We start from the raw sequence: 23,887 nt of genomic DNA, 5'->3' as shown, positions 1-23,887 counted from the left end.
TCCTATTCTGTGTTTCTGAGTTTAGTGTCCTGTTATTGATGGCACTGACTCATTTAATTATACATAATTTATAATGCCAGTACCTGCACCAGAACTGAAAACAGATAGAGAATTCCGAGCAAGTAACAGTGATTGTAATAACGTAGTGTGGTGTATGGTGGCCTGTATAGTGATATGTAATTATCTTCTTCGTATTATTGTTCTTTGCCATTTCCTGTTTCTCTACACCATCAGCACTGTTATATGGATTTTAGCATTGTTAATAAAAATTAGCGTCTTGATGCCACCGCTTTCCCACAGGACGAACTTTGTGTACACCATCTGTCTGCCTCTAGAGTAAGTCATATGTTAAAATGTGAGAACATTTTCTAGATGTTTGCATATCATGTATCTGAGATAGGATTTGAGTATGAGACCAGTATTTACCTAGTTGGATGTGAGAAATTCTCTAAATACCATGTCCAGGCTAGCTGACTCACCAGCCCTCATAATTAATCAGTGAGGTGGGTTCAATCTCAGGCAGGCTCACCTCCCTGAATCCTGGAAGTAGTGTGTTGACATACTCAGCTCTGTGAGTGGGTTGTGACATATAGTTATATTCTGTATATATACAGATATACTGATTAATATACAGTGTGCAACAAAAAGAAATAGCAAAACTTTCAGTACAAAATCCTCTCACATAGAAGAAGAAAATATGTTGCATGGACATGGGCCCAAAAACACTTTATTTTTGTGTTATAAATGATTTTCGACAACTATTTGTAGTACATTAACATGAGAAACACATAGGAACAGAACATAGCAGCATACTACACAAAACTCTGTCTTATATTAACTGTTCTTGGTTATATATGATTAAAATGTAATTATTAGATTCACCATGAATGTTTTGTGTTCCTTTTCATGTTGACATGTGATTTACTCCACTGCTTTACTTACATGTAGAGTCAATTGTTTAAGTGATAATTATGAACATGGTGAGAACATAACTGTTTATTAGTGTTCAGCATGGAAAGTGGGAGGTTGACCAATTTCCTGCTCCACATTCTTCAGACTTCACCCACTAAAATTTTATTTTTGCGATCACATAAAAGCTCTTATGCCTCAAATCTCAGATGAAGATGCATAGTCTTCATACCCATATTGTGGAAGATTGTGAATCCATAAACATTCCTCCAGGGATACATCAGCCAATCCAGGATCCATTATGACAATGGGCTGATGCATGAATCTATGCTAACAGAGGGCAGTTTGAACATTTCATATAAGGAATAGTTTCTTGTGATATACTGAAATGTTCTGTTCTTGTGTATGTCTCATGGTTAGTGGACTATGAAGACTTGCTGAGGATGATTCCTAATATGGCAGTAGAGCATTTGCAGTCCTTTTTCTACATATATGTACATTCTTCTTCATTATGTGTGGAATATGTTCTGAAAGCCTGGCTGTACTTTTTTTGTTACAGCTTGCATATTATATAAATTGTGTGTGAGAAAAGAAATGTCTATTTGTTAACTGTTAATTTTTTTTGCTATTTCCAATACAACTGTTCAAATGTGCACTAGGATTCTGCAGATTGCTAAGTGAAGCAGTTGTTGTTGTTGTGGTCTTCAGTCCTGAGACTGGTTTGATGCAGCTCTCCACGCCACTCTATCCTGTGCAAGCTTCTTCATCTCCCAGCCTGCATCCTTCTGAATCTGCTTAGTGTATTCATCTTTTGCTCTCCCTCTACGATTTTTACCCTCCACGCTGCCCCCCAATACTAAATTGGTAATACCTCGATGTCTCAGAACATGTCCTACCAAGTGATCCCTTCTTCTAGTCAAGTTGTGCCACAGGCTCCTCGTCTCCCCAATTCTATTCAATACCTCCTCATTAGTTATGTGATATACCCATCTAATCTTCAGCATTCTTCTCTAGCACCACATTTCGAAAGCTTCTATTCTCTTCTTGTCTAAACTATTTATCATCCATGTTTCACTTCCATACATGGCTACACACCATACAAATACTTTCAGAAACGACTTCCTGACATTTAAATCTATACTCGATGTTAACAAATTTCTCTTCTTCAGAAACGCTTTCCTTGCCATTGCCGGTCTACATTTTATATCCTCTCCACTTCGACCATCGACAGTTATTTTGCTCCCCAAATAGCAAAACTCCTTTACTACTTGAAGTGTCTCATTTCCTAATCTAATTCCCTCAGCATCACCCGACTTAATTCGACTACATCCCATTATCCTCATTTTGCTTTTGTTGATGTTCATCTTATATCCTCCTTTTAAGACACTGTCCATTCCATTCAACTGCTCTTCCTAGTCCTTTGCTGTCTCTGACAGAATTACAATGTCATCGGCGAACCTTAAAGTTTTTATTTCTTCTCCATGGATTTTAATACCTACTCCGAACTTTTCTTTTGTTTCCTTTATTGCTTGCTCAATATACAGACTGAACAACATCGGGGATAGGCTACAACCTTGTCTCACTCCCTTCCCAACCACTGCTTCCCTTTCATACCCCTCGACTCTTATAACTGCCATCTGTTTTCTGTACAAATTGTAAATAGCATTTCGCTCCCTGTATTTTACCCCTGCCACCTTCAGAATTTGAAAGAGAGTATTCCAATCAACATTGTCAAAAGCTTTCTCTAAGTCTACAAATGTTAGAAACGTAGGTTTGCCTTTCCTTAATCTAGCTTCTAAAGATAAGTCGTAGTGTCAGTATTGCCTCACGTGTTCCAGTATTTCTATGGAATTCAATCTGATCTTCCCCGAGGTCGGCATCTATCAGTTTTTCCATTCATCTGTAAAGAATTCGCGTTAGTATTTTGCAGCTGTGACTTATTAAACTGGCAGTTTGGTAATTTTCACATCTGTCAACACCTGCTTTCTTTGGGATTGGAATTATTATATTCTTCTTGAAGTCTGTGGGTATTTCGCCTGTCTTGCTCACCAGATGGTAGAGTTTTGTCAGGACTGGCTCTCCCAAGGCTATCAGTAGTTCTAATGGAATGTTGTCTACTCCAGGGGCCTTGTTTCGACTCAGGTCTTTCAGTGCTCTGTCAAACTCTTCACGCAGTATTGTATCTCCCATTTCATCTTCATCTACATCCTCTTCAATTTCCATAATATTGTCCTCAAGTATGTCGCCCTTGTATAGACCCTCTATATACTCCTTCCACCTTTCTGCTTTCCCTTCTTTGCTTAGAACTGGGTTTCCATCTGAGCTCTTGATATTCATGCAAGTGGTTTTCCTTTCTCCAAAGGTATCTAATTTTCCTGTAAGCAGTATCTATTTTACCCCTAGTGAGATACGCCTCTACATCCTTACATTTGTCCTCTAGCCATCCCTGCTTAGCCATTTTGCACATCCTGTCGATCTCAGTTTTGAGACGTTTGTATTCCTTTTTGCCTGCTTCATTTACTGCACTTTTATATTTTCTCCTTTCATCAATTAAATTCAATATTTCTTCTGTTACCCCTCGTCTTTTTACCTATTTGATCCTCTGCTGCCTTCACTATTTCATCCCTCAAAGTTACCCATTCTTCTTCTACTGTATTTCTTTCCCCCATTCCTGTCAATTGTTCCCTTATGCTTTTCCTGAAACTCTGTACAACCTCTGGTTTAGTCATATCCAAGTCCCATCTCCTTAAATGGCCATCTTTTTGCAGTTTCTTCAGTTTTAATCTACAGTTCATAACCAATAGATTGTGATCAGAGTCCACATCTGCCCCTGGAAATGTCTTACAATTTAGAACCTGGCTCGTAAATCTCTGTCTTACCATTATATAATCTATCTGATACCTTTTAGTATCTCCAGGTTTCTTCCATGTATACAACCTTCTTTCATGATTCTTGAACCAAGTGTTAGCTATGATTAAGTTATGCTCTGCGCAAAATTCTACGAGACGGCTTCCTCTTTCATTTCTTAGCCCCAATCCATATTCACCTACTATGTTTCCTTCTCTCCCTTTTCCTACTAAAGAATTCCAGTCACCCATGACTATCAAATTTTCGTCTCCCTTCACTACCTGAATAATTTCTTTTATCTCATCATACATTTCATCAATTTCTTCAAAGTGAAGCAGCTAATTTTAATTTTGTATTTTGTGTAAAATCTGACAAATTGTACAGAAATAACTTAGCATCATGAACTCTAAATATGACTTGCATACAAAAAATTTAAACTTCTCTATACTTAAAATAATATTTTATCTCACTGAAGTTATTTTGATGGAGTGCATAGCAGGTATTATCCAGCTAGGGTTTTTTGTGACCTAGCAAATGCTTTTGATTATGTGGGTCACAAAATTTTACTCTGGCCACTAAGCGATTATTGTATTAATGGTGTACCCCACTTACATGACCAGAGGCTTTGCTCCAAAAGATATTAGAGAAACTCACATTAATGGGCCACACCTCAGAGCTAAAATAGAACTCTCAGTGTAGAGAAACATAAAATATGCCACTTTATTCTTTTTTATAATCTGTGTAAATGAACTTAAAAACTAATTAAAGGCCTTTCAGACACTGCAATGTTTACCTTAACACAAGTATACCTATTAATGTCTCAAACTCAGACATAGCAGACATGTGCAGGGTAATGTCTCAAAGGGCACATTGTTTCACAATAAGTGACTTAGCACCCAAACTAATAACACTGACTGATTTACAAGTTGTGTAAATAGATACTATTGATTAATTATTTACTAGGTGTAAACTCCTCTGCAAAGTTTCTTTGTGTCCAAACAGACAACGGATTGAAGTCAAATGAACATATTGATACTGTGATTGAAATATCCTACAGCCTTTGCACCTGAAAGTATTTCTCACTGTCTTTTATTCAGACCAAAATTCTTGCACATGAATCATATTTTGACTCTCTGCTAAGTTTTGGGACAATCTTCTGTGATAAATATTATACTGAGCAGATCACTGTACAGCTTGAGGAGATCTTCCCAAGCACATAACAACTTCTTTACTTGACAGGCCTCTACAATTAGTTTTGAGCATTGTTCATGGCAAATAGTAAGTCAGTTTATGTCCAGCTATGACATATATGATGTAGTTAAGTGTCAGGGTGATGGATTTTAATGTCTAGGCTCAATCTTCAGTTAGTCTAATGACTTTTTCTGTCACTTCTCTTTCATTTGCATGTGGAAATGGTTAAACTGTTGGCCCACTTGCGACTGAATCAGTTTGAAAGTCTAAGGAAGGCTAGGTCATACCATCTCCAACAGGACCATGCCTAGTAAAGCAATATGATGTTGAATCTGACATTGTTGTAGAACCTTTATCTTTCACAGTCATAAACAAGATTTTAAAATAATTTTAATTTGAGCGCTGTGTCCCTGTGCTGAGGAAAAAGAAGTATTTTGTCCACAGACATAGTCAGGCAAGCTGCAAAATAAGAATATTATGAAAAGGAAAGTTGCTACTCACCATCTAGCGGAGATGCTCAACTGCAGTCTCATGCAACTGAAACCACACTGCAAGCAGCAGCACCAGTGCATGATGGGAGTGGTGACTGGGTGGGGGTAAGTAGGAGGCTGGGGTGGGGAGGTGGAGGGATAGTATGGTGGGGTGGCAGACAGTGAAGTGTTACATGTTAGATGGGGGCAGGGGAGAGGTGGGGGAGGGGAAGTAGTGGAAAAGGAGAGAAATAAAAAGACTGGGTGTGATGGTGGAATGACAGCTGTGCAGTGCTGGATTGGGAACAGGGAAGAGGCTGGAAGGGTGAGTACAGTGACTAACAAAGGTTGAGGCCAGGAGTGTTATGGGAACATGGGATGTATTGCAGGGAAAGTACCCACCTGCACAATTCAGAAAAGCTGGTGTTGGTGGGAAGGAGCCATATGGCACAGACTGTGAAGCAGTCACTGAAATGAAGGATGTCATGTTTGGCAACACGTTCAGCAGCAGGGTGGTCAACTTGTTTCTTGGCCACAGTTTATCAGTGGCCATTCATGTGGACAGACAGCTTATTGGTTGTCATGCCTACATAGAATGCAGCACAGTGGTTACAGCTTAGCTTGTAGATTATATGACTGGTTTCACAGGTAGCCCTGCCTTTGATGGGATAAGTGATGTTAGTGATCGTACTGGAGTGGGTGGTGGTGGGAGGATGTATGGGACAGGTATTGCATCTAGTTCTATTACAGTGGTGTGACCCATGAAGTAAGGGACTGGGGGCAGGGGTTATGTAAGGATGGACGAGTATATTGTGTAGAATTGGTGGATGGCAGAATACTACTGTGGGAGGGCTGGGAAGGACAGTGGGCAGGACATTTCTCATTTCAGGGCACAACAAGAGGTAATTGTAACCCTGGTGGAGAGTGTAATTTAGTTGCTCCAGTCCTGAGTGGTACTGAGTTATGAGTGGAATGCTCCTCTGTGGCCGGATGGTGGGACTTTGGGGAGTGATGGGAAACTGGAAGGATAAGGCATTTTCGAAATAGTGGCTTTGGTGCTATATTTGTATGGTGACCAGTGTAAATAAGGTATAGCAGGTCTCTTTATGAATAACATAAGCCTGTCATTTATGATAGTTTTTTTTTTTACAATTTAGCTTTCAGGATCGGGTTATTACAAGAACATCTCTGCATTCATTGAAGTATGTCATGTCTTGAAACACATCCTGTTAGGTTCTCTCTTATGATATGATCACAAGAAGTTATGTATGGATGACGTATAAAACTGATGCTTTAATGATGATGATCACAATGATCATGTCAGGGTGGGTACCCATACTAAAATTTCATGATATGAGTAGGGTTAGTCATTCCACATATTTATGGGTTAAGATTTCCCCCCTTCTCCTAGATGAATCAGCAGGAAACTCTTTTAATCCCATACAAAAATGAATTATTAATCTTAAATAAGTTCAGAAAATATATGCATATATTGTCATAGACATACTACAAAGAATCATTGAAGGATATACTGCTCTTAACCAAGTTGAAATTGTTCTTTCAAAAGATATTGAAGATGCGTTTGTATTGATTATCTCTGTTTACTGCTTACAAATAATTTGACTGTAATCAGTATTATGAGAAGGAAAGTTGCCACTCACCATATAGCGGAGATGCTGAGTTGTAGATAGACACAATAATAAGCCTTTTCATGATATTGTTACATTCCATCCTAGATTTTCCATTGTTTGATTTTTGTCTGTAATCAAGATTCTTTGTTAAAACAGGCAGCTCAGCACTAAGTCTCAGTGTTGAGATAACATCATATGCTGTATTATCTTTGCTCAAGATTGGTGGAGAAGATAACTACATAAATGCCCTGAAAGCCATAAGGTGGCTGTCACTACATAGAAATGTAAATGGAGGTTTTATATCTACACAGGTTAGTTCTGTATGTTGTGTTTTTATGTGACTTAATTTGTTTGCTTTAATGTCAAATGCAAAAAATTGATATAAGTTGTTCAAATGGCTACCTTATTACAGTAGTACCAGAATACAGTTATTAGGTGTGATAGAACTGAAAATGTGGAGGATATGGGGACTAGTCCACAGTTCATGGTCTAGTGGCTAGCATTGCTGCCTTTGGATCCGGGAGCCCCGGGTTCGATTCCCGGCCAGGTTGGGATTTTCTCGGCCCAGGGACTGGGTGTTTGTGTTGTCCTCATCATTTCATCCTCCTCCTCCTCCTCCTACTCCTCCTCCTCCTCATCATCATCCTCATTGTCATCATTTGTGACAGTATCACGACTGGACTGTTTAACAAAAACTGGACTGTGTAAAACATGGGACTTTGTGCGGGCGCTGATGACCTTGCACTTGAGAGCCCCATAAACCAAACATCATCAAATGGGTACTAAATGTAGAAAATTTGAATACACATTCACAAAAACAAGCCATACTGAGCCTAGGAACAGTCATGTGTAATCATTGTGAATTAGGTCCAAAGGGGTGTAAGATTAGAAATGTTGCAGTTGAAGCAGTGGGACTCCTTGGTGTGCTGAGCACATTGGACACTGTTTGTTACTGACGAGTGATAGTAGCAACATGTCAGATGCTAGATTTAGACTACACTCAGTGTCTGTGATACAGCACTTGGATTATTTGTCCTTCATTGTTTCAGAAATAGTTACCGAGCAGTTGTCAGTCTCTGACCACAAGAGAATTGCACCATCTTTAGTTTTTTTATCACGAACTGATGTTAACAAATCTGTGAACTGGTGGTGAGGCTATTGTTTCCCTGTGTTCTGGCAGTCTTACTTATCCTTCTGTACTCACATACCTGCTACAGAAGTATGTGATTTTCTCATTATTAGAAATGTGAGATCTGCTGAGATAGATCTGGTGAGATTTTCTTCTGTCACAGAGACTGAATGTGAGCAGTTTTCATGAGCTAGACATTTCACCTTTTGTTTTAAAAGTAGCTTCAGAGGTCTGAGTGTTTGCTGATACTTCATCCTGCTACAGATTTGACAGCATTAGTGCCTCTCATTGCACTGCTTCAACAGGAGCACATTGAATGATTGTGTCTCCAATTAGCACATCGGTGATGGTGAACTAACAAAATTGCATTTTATGCTGCAGCTGTATAACTTGGCCACACACTAAATGTAAGCCCGAGTGCCTTTCCAAGTCTGCAGGAAAGTATGTTGCACAGCTGCTACAGAAATTTCTTAGTCAAAGTACTGAGGAAGTTTTGCCTTTAACCAAGGACCATCCAATAGCCGAATGCATGTTAATCCAGCTTGAGTGCCTGCCGATGCCTGTGGACAAAGGTGGGCCCCGGGTGGGCAGTCAGTAAACTGGGCTGTAACCTATGCATTTGTATGACTCAACCAAGTACCTGTGGTCAGGAGTGGGCAAACAGCTCACATACACATACTGACAGAATAAGGTGTGAATATGGTGCAGTTGGATCACCTGGCAGGTGTAGCCTACCCCCACTTGTGCCTGCTCAGTGAGTGAGTTGGTGATGCCTGTTGGTGCTCTTGTCCCTTGGATGAGCTGAGGATGCCCTTGTCCCATGGGGTGCAGTGTTAGAACAGCCTGGTGTAATACCTCAGTGGGAAACAATTTTTTAAATATTTGGCAAAACCAAACAGTGGAAAGTACAGGATTGTATAATGACAATATTATGAGAAGGATAGATCACTACTCACCATGTAGAGGAGATGTCGACTCACAGACAGGCACAACAAAAAGTCTTCTAAGCATTTGCCCAAAAGGCCTCCTTCTGAATTAAAAAATTCTCTCTCTCTCTCTCTCTCTCTCTCTCTCTCTCTCACTCTCACTCTCTCTCTCTCTCTCTCTCTCTCTCTCACACACACACACACACACACACACACACACACACACACACACACACACACCACACACACACACACACACACACACACACACATTCATGCAAAGCAACACACACTCACATGACCACTGCCTCTGGCTTCGGCAACCAGAGACAGTGGTTATATGTTGTTAGTTGCATTTGTGTGTATGTGTGTTTACATGTTTTCTAATTCAGAAGAAGGCCTTTTGGCTGAAAGCTTACTTGTATTTTGTTGTTCCTGTATGTGAATCAACAGCTCCACTATATTTTAAGTACTTGGTGTACTTATGATCCTGCTGATGCAGGAAAAGAAGTGTTTTCACTGGCTATCTATTCCTAAATATACTTAAAAGCATGGGTGAACATTTTGAATGTTCATTCATCAGTCTTTTGTTGCTAGCTTGAATTTTGGAAAAGCTGTGCTGATGTTTCATCTTTGTGAGCAGACCGATGATATGGCATAGCGATCTGCGGATGCATCAGCTGGCTTGAGTTGTCATATTATACTTTTTGTTATTGAAAGGCAAAGGTGGATGATTGTCATGTAAAAATGTGGACGTATTTTGCTTTTATTGTTATGTGGAAATTATCTATTTCTGGACATAAGTTCCTGTGTAAAATCTTAGTACAGTCCCTGTGTGTGACCCGAATTGTGAAAAACCATGCATGCACGGAGAATGCTAGTGGCACAGCATACAATCACAGTAAGAGTGACTTTAATTCCATCCAACTGACCCATGGACGAATCATTATTGTGGAAGTTCAATAATGGAATATTACAGGCAAAAGAACAAATGAGACGAATCTCTTGTGTGAACAGTTTTTTTGGAGAAATGATGTGAATGACAGTCATTAAATGTTCATTCTGCTGGTATACTTACAGGAGTGCCTTAAATGTATGTGTTTGTAAATGAAAACAGAGACAACACTCCTAACTTAGTGAAAATAAACCAGCTAGTTGTCAGTGCTACATTAATTGTTGGTTATTAATTCAGTTTTAGTTCTCTTTTAAATAAGTGGGGTCTTCGATGTTCTTCTGATTGTTATCTGGCATTGCTGTGTCATGTATACTTTTTATATTTTAGCTGGACAAAAAAAGTGTTCTGACATCATTTTCTTTACTTTGGCATATGCAATATTTCTGAAACTTCTTATGTCTGACCAATTCATCATATCCCATAACTTCAGCTACTAAATTTTCTGATCACTGTTCTGTTATTTTGAGTTATATATTTGACAAACACCCTTTCAACTTTCTGGATCCTTGTGTTATTCTCACTATATAATATATAAATTTCCCTCGTTGTTCACTGTTTACAGCTTCATTATCTGTTTCCCAAAACGTTTTTCAGCTAAGGAATGTTGCTTCTCTCTTCTTGTGTTTTTGACCCATTCCCACACATTTATCCAAAACATTGAATGAAAGATTTTGATTATTTTTATATGATATTAGATTTTTCTCTACCCTGTGTTATGTTCAAATAATTATGTTTCAGGATACAATTGTTGCACTTGAAGCTCTTGCAAAATTTGCTATGTCAATGCCAGCAAGTGCTACAGATGTTACACTAAGGGTGATGGCAACTGAAATGGATCATAGATTTCATATCAGCAAACAGGACCGAATGTTACAGAAACAACAATACATACCAGTCCTGCCAACAGGAGTTGTTATTGAAGCATACGGTCATGGGTGTGCATTAGTGCAGGTAACAACATAGCTAAGCTGTATCTACAACTTCATTTGAAGTTTGGAATAGTCTCCTTTGAATAATTTCATATTGAGGAAATTGAATATCTCATAGTAAATTACAGATAAAATGGAAGGTATATACTGTGTATTTGAGGTACTCGTTATTTTACTACCTTACAATGCTGGTGTGCCATCTTTTACAGGCCTCACTTCAGTACAATGTGAAAACACCATCTGGCAGTGATGTATTTGAGCTTGATGTGGAAACAGGACCTGTTGCATCTGTAGACTTGTGTACAGTACAAAGACTTGAAGTATGTCTTCGATACAAGTTGACACATCAGACATCGAATATGGCAGTTGTGGAAGTTTCCATGGTCACAGGATATGCTCCAAATAGAGCTTCACTACAAAGATTATCAAATGAGAAAAGTACAAGTATGTGTGACAACATTAAATTATCATATTAAGTTTAGCTCGTAGTCACACTGATCTCATAAAGCAATTATTTTGATTACAGATTGATATAATTCTCCATATGTAAAACATTAACTTCAATATAATAAATAAAAATGGGGTATGAAAGTATTAAAGTAATTTCTAACAAGGGAACCTCCCCATCACACCCCCCTCAGATTTAATTACAAGTTGGCACAGTGGATAGGCCTTGAAAAACTGAACACAGATCAATCGAGAAAACAGGAAGAAGTCGTGTGGAACTATTAAAAAAAATAAGCAAAATATACAAACTGAGTAGTCCATGCGCAAGATAGGCAGCATCAAGGGAACTGGAGCTCCGAAGCACCGTGGTCCCGTGGTTAGCGTGATCAGCTGTGAAACGAAAGGGCTTTGGTTCAAGCCTCCCTCGTGCGAAATTTTTTTTATTTTCAGACTATTATCAAAGTTAAGGCACTCAAACATAATCAACTTCGCTCTCCAAAATTCCAGGACATGTTCAGATTTGCTTGGACACATGCAGGATTTGACGGTCTACACACGGAAAAATTTGAAAACGTTAGAAACATATGTTTTGACAGAGCACAGGGAAAACTGTGCGACTGTGAAACTGTTGCAGTCATTTGTTGCAGTTCATGTGACAAACTCTTATGTTTTCATCACTTTTTTGGGAGTGATTATCACATCCACAAGAAAACCTAAATCGGCAAGGTAGAAGAATCTTTTTACCCATTCGCCAAGTGTACAAGTTAGATAGGTCGACAACATATTCCTGTATAGAATATATCAGACGTGTTGTCCTGTGGAGGAATCGGTTGACTTATGACCTTGCGAGCAAATGTTTTTGGTGCCCACTGGAGAGGCACGTCATTTCGTCTACTAATCGCACGGTTTTGCGGTGCGGTGGCAAAACACAGACACTAAACTTATTACAGTGAACAGAGACGTCAATGAACGAACGGACGGATCATAACTTTGCGAGAATAAAGAAAGTAAAATTTTCACCCGATGGAAGACTTGAACCAACGACCTCTCCCTCCAGAGCTGCTCACGCTAACCATGGGACCACGGAGCTCCTGAGCTCTCAGTATCCTTAATGTTGCTAATGTTGCGCATGGACTACTCAGTTCGTATATTTTGCTTATTTTTTTCCTAGTTCCACACAACTTCTTCCTGTTTTCTCGATTGATCTGTGTCCAGTTTTTCAAGGCCTATTCACTTTGCCAACTTATAACTAAATCTGAGGGGGGTGCGATGGGGAGGTTCCCTTGTAAGTTAGTTTCAGCATAGTTGTAACTCTGTAAAAGATGACCATACAAGAATGGGCATCAAACAGAAACCATTTATTTAACTGAGAATTCTTCAGTAGTTGGTACTTTCAGTGAAACTGTGATTTTAACCAAGGCATAGGCCTAATATAGCAGGTTCATTTAATATTAATATAATTTCTCAGTTAAGTGACTGAAAGTAGTGATGTAGAATTTGATATTAAACACATCACTAAATTCTCAGATTTGTGAACATTGCAAGTTCAAAGTGAAATAGCTAATCCTGGAAAACTAAAATTTAACCTAAATATTCAGAAGAGACATCATCATCATGAGCCATTTCTATCATTCAACAATGTTGCCTCCCCAAGTACTAATCTCAGGTATGTCTGTAACTACTTCTTCCATGGGCCAGTTTACTCCAGTCATCTTCCATGGCTCTCATTTCACATCAGTCTGGTGACCTTCCTCACAGTCTCTCTCAGTTTCCCTTGGACTCCATTCCAGCACTGCCTTTTTCATTCTCCAGGATGTCCTTGACATTGGTAATTGATATGGTGCCTTCTGTCTTTTTTCTTCTTTCACAGTAAATCCTAGCTTAGACTTTTCCATGCCTTGCTGTACCGTTCTACGCTTCTGCTTGTATATTCTTGAAGTCTCTAGGAATCACATCCATCAGTCAAAAGTGGGAGAATGAACCATTTGAAAACCAATTTTTTCCCCTAGTTTTACTGCCAGGTTTGATATGGTTGAATGTCTACCAAATGTTTGTCAGCCTAGCTTGAGGCATCAAAAGGCATCTGATCTTATGTCTCCCATATTTACAAGATTCCCAAGATAGATATATTCTACGACAATTTCCAGTAGTGTGTTCTTGAGTTGTAAGTTTTTTTTCAGTGATTTATTTATTAGACGAAACTTTTCTATTGTTAGTTGGTACTTTCAATGAAAAGATACCTGGCATTCTGAGGTGAGATCTGACACCAATGTCTGTAGTTATTCAATCATTTGCCAATAGTACAATATCATCTGCAAATCTCAGGTAGTAAAGTCTCTTCCCACTGATTCTAATTCCTTTTCCTTCTCAGTTAAATTTTGATATTGCCAGTTCCAGGATGGCAGAGAACACCTTGCAAGAGATGGGATCACCTTGTTTCACTTCTCTGTAAACTGAAAACAGCCATGTTGATTCCCTGACACTAAAAAAAGCTGTAGAAGTTTTGTATGTGTGGTACAGAATTTTAATATAGGTCACCTCCACCCTTTGCTTAGCTAAGACTTGCATGACAGCACAATGGCTAACTGAAACAAAGGCTTTTTCAAGAGCTATGAAATCCTTACCATATTTTATGGACTATGAGATGCACTTTTTTCTTCGAAAAATTGCATCCAAAATCAAGATGTGTCTTATATTTGAACTTAATATAAAAATGTCCAGTGTTTGATTTAAAATTACTGCCAGTCTTAAAAATGGCCATATATTTGATGCTGTTGGAAACATATGTCTATATGGCAACATTGGGCATAATTGGCAGCAGCAGTGCACCAATGCAACAAACATGAGTTTCTGGGATTCACAAGCTCTGTAACATTGTTTCCCTCCCACCTGCCATCATATATCCAGAGCACTTTCTAGCCTGTGATGCATCATTGAAGTCTATGGTGTCAGTGAATGCATATAATGCAGGCTATAAATTGAAAGTAATAGCATATGCACAAGAATATGGAAACAGAGCAACTAAGTGGCATTTCAACCCACATTAAGTGAAGATGGTGGCTACAGTAAAAGTTAAGCAAGTGTCCTTCCAGAACAACTTAAATTTTGCTGTAAAAAAGAAATCGTGTGAAAATTGTAAAGACGAAATCAAGAAACTGAATGAACGCATAACGAGCTTACAGTTCATAATCGGTAGTTTGAAAACGGACATTTCGAAAATACAACTAGAAAATAGTGAACTGAACACGCTAAAACTTGCGCTAGATAGTTCGTCCGTTACGGAAAAGTGGTCAAATGTAAAGTGCAAAAACAGCAAATCCAAAGTGCAAATTCGGAAAACCTGCGAAAGTTACGCAAGCTTTGTGCACGAAAACACATTTCAAGTACTTTCGATCGCTGATAGTGAAAATGCAACTTACCTACAGTTCGCATGAACGATGGGAAAAGCAAAAAGGCACTTTGGGGAATAAGGTAAGAGAAGAAAAGTTACTGACGCAAACAACTGTGAAGGAGGTCAATATAAATGTGCCGACCAAAAATTGTGTCAAAGTGTGTAGTAAAACAATACAAAACGATTCGCAAATTGTGAACTCCAATAACAGGAAACTGTTTGTGTTTTCAGACAGCCATGGTCGTGGACTTCCGAGTAAACTAAAAAGAAACAACTAAAACATTTGCGTGTGGTATAGTGAAACCGGGAGCCCCACTTAGCGAAATTAAAAAAAATGACCGAATCCACAGAGGCAAAAAATCTGCATGATAAAGACTTCGTTGTACTTATGGGAGGCGCAAACGATGTCTACAAAAATGAAACAGCGAGTTCAACGCGCAACCTTAAACAGTGTCTGAGGAACCTCACTCACACTAACATAATACTTGTCAATATTCCGCATCGCTATGATCTTGTAAGATGGTCATGTGTTAACAGGGAAATAGAAAGTGCCAACAGTCAGTTTGCAAAAATCTGTAGACATTTTAAAAATGTGAAATGCATTGATGTAAGCAGTATTGGACGTAGATTCCACACGCAACACGGACTTCACCTGAATGGCTTGGGGAAAGAATATCTGACAAGCCTGATAACCAGGGCAATAAAAAACCACCAAAATAAATTCAAAACCAAAACGATAATTGCATTGCTATCGCCTGACTCCTTAACGAAAACGCTTCAAAAAAATTCATTAGAAACTTCATCAGCAGCAGCAAAACATGTAAAAAAAGACCAAATTTTAACAGAAAGAACAGTGGAAACGATTTCAACAACAAAAGAACTACTGTTCCTCATCAACCAAGTATTATTTTAGACGAAAATAACAAAAACGAGAAGACTCCAAGTTCACAAGGAAACACAGCAGTAGTGGTAGAACCAACATTTGAAGTGTCAGAAACAGCACCACCATCAACAACAACAAATAGAAGGCTGTTAGACAGAAGAAATGCTGAGCCTCCTTCTCATCTCAACGATTTTTTGTGTGTGGGCCTGAAGAAAAAGAAGGGACAACAGTAGGTAGTGTCAGGTGTCTCCTCTCTCCTGCCTCAAGGCAGACTCCAATGGATTCTCAGTCAGGTAACAGCGCTAATAGAATGAAAAAGCAAGAGGAAGGCATCTCTTTCTTTCATCAAAATATAAGGGGCCTCTTAAACAAAACAGATCAACTCCTTATTAACATTAGTGAAAAGGACAGTATAAATAATGCCCAGATTTTGTGCTTAACTGAGCACCATGTTACTGATAAATGTGCCTTGCCATCTATAGTAAGTTATACTTTAGTAACATACTACTGTAGGGAAAGTAAAGATAAAGGTGGAGTAGCAATTTATGTTAAGGATAGTGTAGCATACAAAGCTATAGATATTAAGAAATATTGTGTGGAACAACAATTTGAGGCATGTGCCACAGAAATAACAACTAAATTCTACTCAATAATAATGTTGGCTGTCTACAGGGCTCCTTCAGGTGATGTAAAAACTTTTCTGCATTCGATGGAACTCCTTCTGTCATGGTTACTTTCAAAAGCGAAGGATATTGTAGTATTAGGTGATTTCAATATAAACTTTTTGACAGAAAATAAGAATAAAATAGACTTTGAGATTGTGATGACCTTACACAATCTGACATCAGTAATAAACTTCCCAACAAGAATTACATCCGAGTGCCAAACTATGATAGACAACATTTTTTTAGATGTAAATAGACATCAGAATTATATTGTCAGGCTTTCAGATCATGATGGACAAATTCTCACTATTTATGACGTTATTCTGTTCAAAAAAGAATTTCCTCGGTGGAAATTCATAAGAGTAATTAATGAAGAGGCGAAAGGAACCTTCAACCACAGGTTGCAGCAAATGGATTGGTCGTAGTATATAGCCATGATGATGTTGATACTAAATTTAACTGTTTTATAAATGAATTCTGTGCTCTTTTTGAAGAAATATTTCCCAAGAAATGGGTCAGAAACAGTGCTTCCAATTCTGTAAGCAAGCCTTGGGTTACAAAAGGTATAAAACAGTCATGTAAAACCAAAAGGGAAACTTATACTGCAATAAGATTCTGTAAAGATGTAGAAAAATGGGAACACTATAGAATATACTGTAAAATTTTGAAGAAACTAATACAGAAATCAAAAGCCCTTTATTATGAGAAGAAAATAGATAATTCTAATAATAAAATAAAAGCAATTTGGAGCATTGTAAAAAAAGAAACAGGAAGAGATACAACAAGCAAAGAAGATATAAATAATATCAGATATGAAGGTATCCTAGTAGATAACCCCAAAACAGTGGCTGAGATTTTTAATAAACACTTCCTATCAGTAACTCAACAGATTGGTTGCAAGCCCGATGTTGATGAAGCTGTAACTCTTTGTCAAGCCGTATATTCAAACACAATTTCAGAAATGCACCTTAATCCTGTCACTGTAGAAGAAATTCAAAATATCATCATGTCTCTAAAAAGTACGAATTCTGCAGGGGTTGATAATATATCTAGTAAGTTATTGAAATATTCTTGTGTGTGGATAAGAGACATACTCTCTCATATTTTCAATGCTTCCCTTCAGAAAGGTGTTGTTACCAGTAGACTTAAGTGTGCCATTGTGAAGCCCCTGTACAAAAAGGGCGATAAAGCTGAACTAACTAACTATCGACCTATCTCTTTGCTGACAGCTTTCTCCAAAATTCTAGAAAAGCTAATACATGTAAGAATTACTGATCATCTCATGAAGAATGGAGTTCTCAGCAAGAGCCAATTTGGCTTTCAAAAGGGCTGTTCAACAGAAGACGCAGTCTATGCACTTGCAAATGAAGTCCTAGAAACCCTTAATGAAAAAATGCTAGCACTTGGTGTCTTCTGTGATTTATCCAAAGCATTTGACTGTGTTGATCACCAGATTCTCTTGCAAAAAGCAAAATTAGCAGGAATAAGTGGTGTTGCAGGCAATTGGCTACAGTTGTACCTCCAAGACAGAAAACAAAAAGTTGTGTTGAATAGCTCGGGTGGAGTATATGACACTTCCTCAGATTCTGAATGGAGTTCCATTACATGTGGAGTGCCCCAGGGCTCAATTCTTGGGCCACTATTATTCCTGATTTTTATAAATGATCTACCATCATGTACAAGCCTGCCGTGTAAATTTACATTATTTGCTGATGATACCACAATTTTTATGAGCAGTAGAACAGACAACAATCTTGAGGAACTCATTAATGACATACTCTCAGATATGGTTAATTGGTTCAAGGTGAATGGTCTCTCATTAAATTCCAGTAAGACCAGCTTTATTCAATTCTGTACAAAAACAGAAAAAGAGAGAGAGATAAGTGTGACATGTGGTAATCAACCAATAGTTAGAACGGAAACAACAAAATTTCTTGGAGTGCAATTGACAAGAAAATGAACTGGTCTTCACATATTATTGATCTCTGTAAGAGGCTTAGCTCTGCTACCTATGCTTTACGGGTTGTCACTACATGTGTTGAACCTAACACTGCAAAAGTGGCATATTATGGCTATTTTCATTGTCTCATTGAGTACGGAATTATTTTTTGGGGCAACCAGCCATTAGCAAGGAAAGTGTTCATTGCACAGCACAGAAACGAGCCTTAAGAATTATATGTGGATTGCGCCCAAGAGACTCTTGTAGAAATAGTTTTCGTAATCTTAAAATATGCACAACTACATGCCAATATATTTTTTCCCGCATGTGTTTTGTTCGTAAAAATATAGATATATTTCAACCAAACAGTAATTATCATGAGCATAACACACAGAGGAAGAATGACATACACAGTGAACTTAGAAATTTGAGCTTGGCACAAAAGGGTGTCCACTACACTGGAGCAAAACTCTTCAACGCTCTTCCTCCCGAAATAAAGACAAAGATTCATAACAAGAGTGAGTTTAAGAAAGCACTAAAAATGTTTCTGCTAGAAAAAGCTTTTTACAGTCTAGATGAATTTTTAACTAAATAAATTGTAATATTTTAATATTATATAATACAAGTTGACATAATGCCACTAAGAATTTTATTTAGCCTGAGCTCTGTGTCTGTGTGTGCACCGTATCTGTTTTCTGTAGTGTTTTAATGATTCTAAGAAAATATGTATTTTCTTTTTCTGTATTGCTGCCCAAAGAATTTACTGTACAAATTTTTATATAATTATTTACTCAAATTTCTGTATATGCTATAAGATTATCAGATTGTATTTGTAAAAAAACTGACTCGTTCCACGTCCTTTGTATCCAACACAGTTGGACCTATGGAACACGAAATAAATCAAATCAAATCACAAACAGAAAAAACCATTCACAATTGGTGGGCTAGTAAAAAGAAAGAAAGAATGAAAGAAAGAGAGGATTGAATGCAAAATTGCCAAAAATAGAAGATGACAATTCTCAGGGATTTTAAAGTTCAGTTCAGTTTTATAAATTAAGATTTGTTTTTTTCTAGCTTTGCAGTCTAATAATCAAAATGGTAAAAATGTCATTAAAAATGAAGGTGCATATTAGAGTCCATAAAACACTGTGCATAGAGGCATCTGGTATTTGTTTGCTCTGATAATCACTTCCCAGAGAATAAAAATTTGATCTAGCACATTGAAGCTGCTGCAAAATCCAGCCTACTCAAAGGGTTGAGCTGTGTCAAGGATGGGATTGATATGATTTAACAGTATTATTGTAAAAACTCTGTACAAAGTATGGATGTGGCCTATGGGACAATAGTATTTATGTTGTTAATGTTTCTTTCTTTGGGTTGTGGGGCACTGTTATCATTGCTCTCTTCCATGAGGCTGCAATTGATGCACAGTCAGCAGATGGAAGTAAAGATTTTTAACAAGTGTTTGTAAATATCCTCAGCAGAGTACCTCAAAATATGAACAGACAATGCATCATAATTAGGAGCAATGCCCTTTTTCAAGTTATCAATAGCATATTTGACTTGCCAATGAAATATGTCCAGATAAATTCTTTTCTTATCAGTAAGTCTACCATTGTCTCCATCTACTGCAATAACCTACTTCTGGTCAGTCACGAACTTCTGTTCAGCTTTATTTAAACTTTTGTTGTTCTCTAAAGTAGATCTTAGTATGGCCTCATGCATATTATCAGATTGAATATTAACTTTCCCTCTCAGTTTGAGGAAATTTCTAGTTTTATCACAAAACTTTCTAAATGGACCATTACTCTTATTTGAGCCACCAACTTCTTGTACACTTGAAAAATTGTTTTTGCCAGACCTTCTTCTGCTGAATCTTGAAATTTTAACTTGAGCTCTTGGTGGAAGTTTCCTTCATTTTCAAATTTTATGAGATTAATAGTGTTTTGTTTCAGTCTTAGCATTTCATGCCTGTCTTCCCTTGCCTTTACCTCAGTCCTTGCTGTTACTAGTTCATGGTTGCATGTGGATGTTATAGTAGATTAGTCAATCTGGGTATGCCAGATTGTGGTTTAGGGAAAAAATAATTAGAGAAATCTTTGAAGCTGGCAAGTGGAATTGTAGACAGTGCCAGAGATGAAGGCGACAGAGATTTATGCCACTCCTACTATTCTAGAAATTTTGAATATTCATGGGTTAAAGAACTGGAAGTGAAAATTGAGGGCAACTAGGCCACATTAACATTTTCAGGTAAACAAGTTTGAATTGTTCCTGGAAATGAAGTAGAAATAGAATATAATAGTTCTAGGGGAAGAGTAGTAGAATGGCATGAACTAAATCGAAACTATATTTGGCAGGAACAATATTGAAAGGATAATTGGAAATTGTAAGCACATCAAAGTTTGATATTTTAATGATTAACTGCTGCTGTGGAAGTAATAGTTAATTAGAAGATTAGTTTCGGTATTTTGGCAGCTGTATAAGTCTCAGAACACATGTATTTACAGCAATTAAATGTCAGATATTGTTAATATGTGTCTTTTAAAACAACAAAACTAAGTGCTCTAGTACTGTAGTAAAAAAAAGTTAATATTTTATAAAGAGCAGTTACAAGGTTTTCATCAATGTGGAATATGTAGTCATGTGGTCACTATCTTGATGCAAGCCTTTCTGTTTTTCTCCACTCTTCATTGTGTGTGACAGTTTTGACCCTTATCTTATCAATCAGCTTTTCTCTTGCTCTCATGAAACTGAGTGGACCCATGTCCTGACCTTCCCAGAATTGAAAAAAAAGAGGTGGTCACCAGAATCAAACCTAGGAGCTCCTTGTTAGTAGTGAGCATTGCTAATCACTAGACAAGGGAGGCAGTGAATTAAAAATAACTAATTATAGTACCATATTTTACTAAAATGTTTATTGAATTTACATTTTTTAAGCAAACAAAACTTGACCCAATCCCAATCTGTGCTTGAATGCCAGCTAAATCAGAAACATGAAATGCCATCTTTCGTTAAAAATATTTAGTGACCTGACATTTAGCTAACTCTTGCAACATTTATAAATGACACAAGTGTTTCTCCTGAAAAACAAACCTGCTGAATAACTATGGACAATTGAAATACTGATTTTAGAAAGAAAAAATGGTAGCTTTGGTTGTACAGAAGGCAAAAATCATAATAAATATGGACTTTTCCATTAGAACATAAAAGCATGTGATGAGCATGCTATGTCACCAAACAAAACTGGAAAATCTAAAGGGATTTCTACAGATGTGTTCCAAAGGACAGAAAATCATAGGAAGCCACAGGAACTGAAAAGATACACCTGTAGAGATAAAAGTTGGCGCATCATTACTGTGAATGTATTATTAGGTAAGAGGGGATGGTTACAAACACAAAGATTAGGATAAAGCCCCAGACCACAGAAAGCACTGATTCTGGCGGTGTTCAGGTCTCCAACAACAAATGTTTTAATCTTCACTATGCAATTAGGGAGGAAATAATAAACACAGTAGAAGTAACTGGGAAATGTGTGGAGATTTTAGTAATGATTTTATCTCAGATGGCTCTGATTAAGTGTACATAGAGTAGCTGGTGTCCAGTTGGATTGCTCTCCACAGTAAAATTTCCGGTGAAAATAGAGGAATGCAGTACAACAGCAGTTGATAATTTGTTTAAAAATCCAACTGTATTTCATGAAGTAGATGTGATGCCCATAGCAAATGATTTATCTGACCAGGTGAGTCATATGGAAGCAATAAAGATGCTCCAAAACTCAGGTTTAAATAAGAAGGGAAACATACTATTACTGATGTGTAACCTTGTGATTGGCTATGGTGTGATACTCTCCATAATCGATCTGTCACCTGCATACATGTGTGTCAGCAGTACCTTCCAAATAATTTTTGGTTGCCTTTCTTGAGACTAACTGCTGTAGCGGGTCTGCTATGTAGTGCCACTAAACCAATCTGTGCGGCTTCTTCTCTGCTGCAGCTGGGCCGAGTGCTGAAAGAGAATCCTGATCTATTTAAAATCCTGATCTATTTAAGCTACTGTAATGATATAATCAGATTGGTGTTAACTCTTCTGTATTGTAATAGCAGCATTTCCACTGTAAAATTTCTTTTAAATTGGTGGGTGAACTGGAGCAATCATAATTTTTGGCTCACAATAGGTCATGATGTCCATATGTTCTGCTTTGGCATTCGATAGTGAAGAGACAGAATGACTGTTCTCAATTATGATCTTCAACTGTTTGGTCTTTTACTTTCTTGCTAGCCCACCATTTTTTCTGAGACTTCCAAGGCACCTTCAGGCATGGTGCCAAACCACAAGCAAGCCTCCCCAGCAGTGGAGATGTGCAATTGCCATTGTGCTTTGTCGATTTCTGGAGCTGGTGGCTTTTGCTCTTGATCTGCACATACGGAAACCAAAATGCTCGTAGTGGGATGTTCCATACTTAACAATTACATAAACTATGTTTTCAGTTTCCAGGATCATCTTTCATTGGCCTAAGAGGATAAAAGTGCAACATGATATTCTGTAGAATCCTATGTTACACCGCATTACACACAATCATTAATGCATGTACATCTAAATCAACAGGCTGGCTTATTACATTGTTCAGTGATAAGTAACAGTGTGAACAAAGGGAAGAAATTTTCCTAGGTCACAGAGTAGATGAGAAATTTATTTCTTTGCTAAAAATACCCCTGCAGTGCCATAAATGCAGTTTTCCTTCAAAAAGAGTCAGAAATAATTACAGTGGAAACTGAGGAAAAGGCTGGCTCACATCTGGAATCAGAATATCTTGTATCAGGAAGAGAGAACTTCATTTTATCCAGGCAGCTAGCTGTAATCAATAATTAAAGGAGCATTGCAAGCAGTGTCCCAAAAACCTTTCCTGTGATGCTGAAAAGACAAAATCATGTATTGTTCAGGGAATATTTAAAATTTTAAGAACAAACTTAATGCCATTTGGAGTATTATTTGGCATAAAAAGAATAAACTTGATAAGGCAAATGATACTCAATTCCTTGAGGACACTAGTAGTGAGGGAGCTGATAATAAATTCAAATCATTGGCTTCTACAGCCAATGAATTCTTCCTAAATGTAGCTGGACACAGTGTGACACAATAAAGACCATTGAAAGCTGATGCATTAGACATACTTTAACATAATTCACCACCAGACATCAGATTTGACAAATAATATGCTACAGAGATTAAAAAAAACTCATTAAGTCACTAAAATACTGTAATTACTATTGTACAACCAAAGCACTAAAATATTTTGCTGACTTGGTAGTGTCCCCTCTGGAGTTACATTTGTAACAATTCTGTGAGGGAGGATGGATGTTTAGAAAGGCTGAAGAACACAGCAGTAATACTCATTTATAAAAATGGAGCTATGCAAATAATCTGTAGTTTTAGACCTACCTCCATCTCCTTTCTTTTCTAGAAAATTTTATAAAATGGCTTTTCTACCAAGAAAGTAATTCACGATATCACAAACTCAGCCATGGTAGAGATAAGTAAGATAAGTTACCCTGTTGGCATTTTCTGTAATCTTGCC

General features: G+C 37.6%; 1 protein-coding gene across 1 annotated transcript in view; it reads left to right on the top strand.

Annotated features, from left to right (window-relative positions):
• LOC124798416 (murinoglobulin-1-like) overlaps nucleotides 1–23,887 on the top strand; it is a 288,271-nt gene that overhangs the window by 180,033 nt on the left and 84,351 nt on the right. The window contains exons 23-25 of the mRNA XM_047261813.1: nucleotides 7,205–7,359; nucleotides 10,797–11,009; nucleotides 11,197–11,431. Coding sequence (XP_047117769.1) covers nucleotides 7,205–7,359; nucleotides 10,797–11,009; nucleotides 11,197–11,431 — 603 coding nt within the window. The remainder of the gene's footprint in view (nucleotides 1–7,204; nucleotides 7,360–10,796; nucleotides 11,010–11,196; nucleotides 11,432–23,887) is intronic.

Source organism: Schistocerca piceifrons, chromosome 5, assembly GCF_021461385.2.
Source record: "Schistocerca piceifrons isolate TAMUIC-IGC-003096 chromosome 5, iqSchPice1.1, whole genome shotgun sequence".
NCBI classification, from domain to species: Eukaryota; Metazoa; Arthropoda; class Insecta; order Orthoptera; family Acrididae; genus Schistocerca; species Schistocerca piceifrons.
Note: the sequence above shows the minus strand (reverse complement) of the source record. Positions and strands in the feature narration are given on the sequence as shown.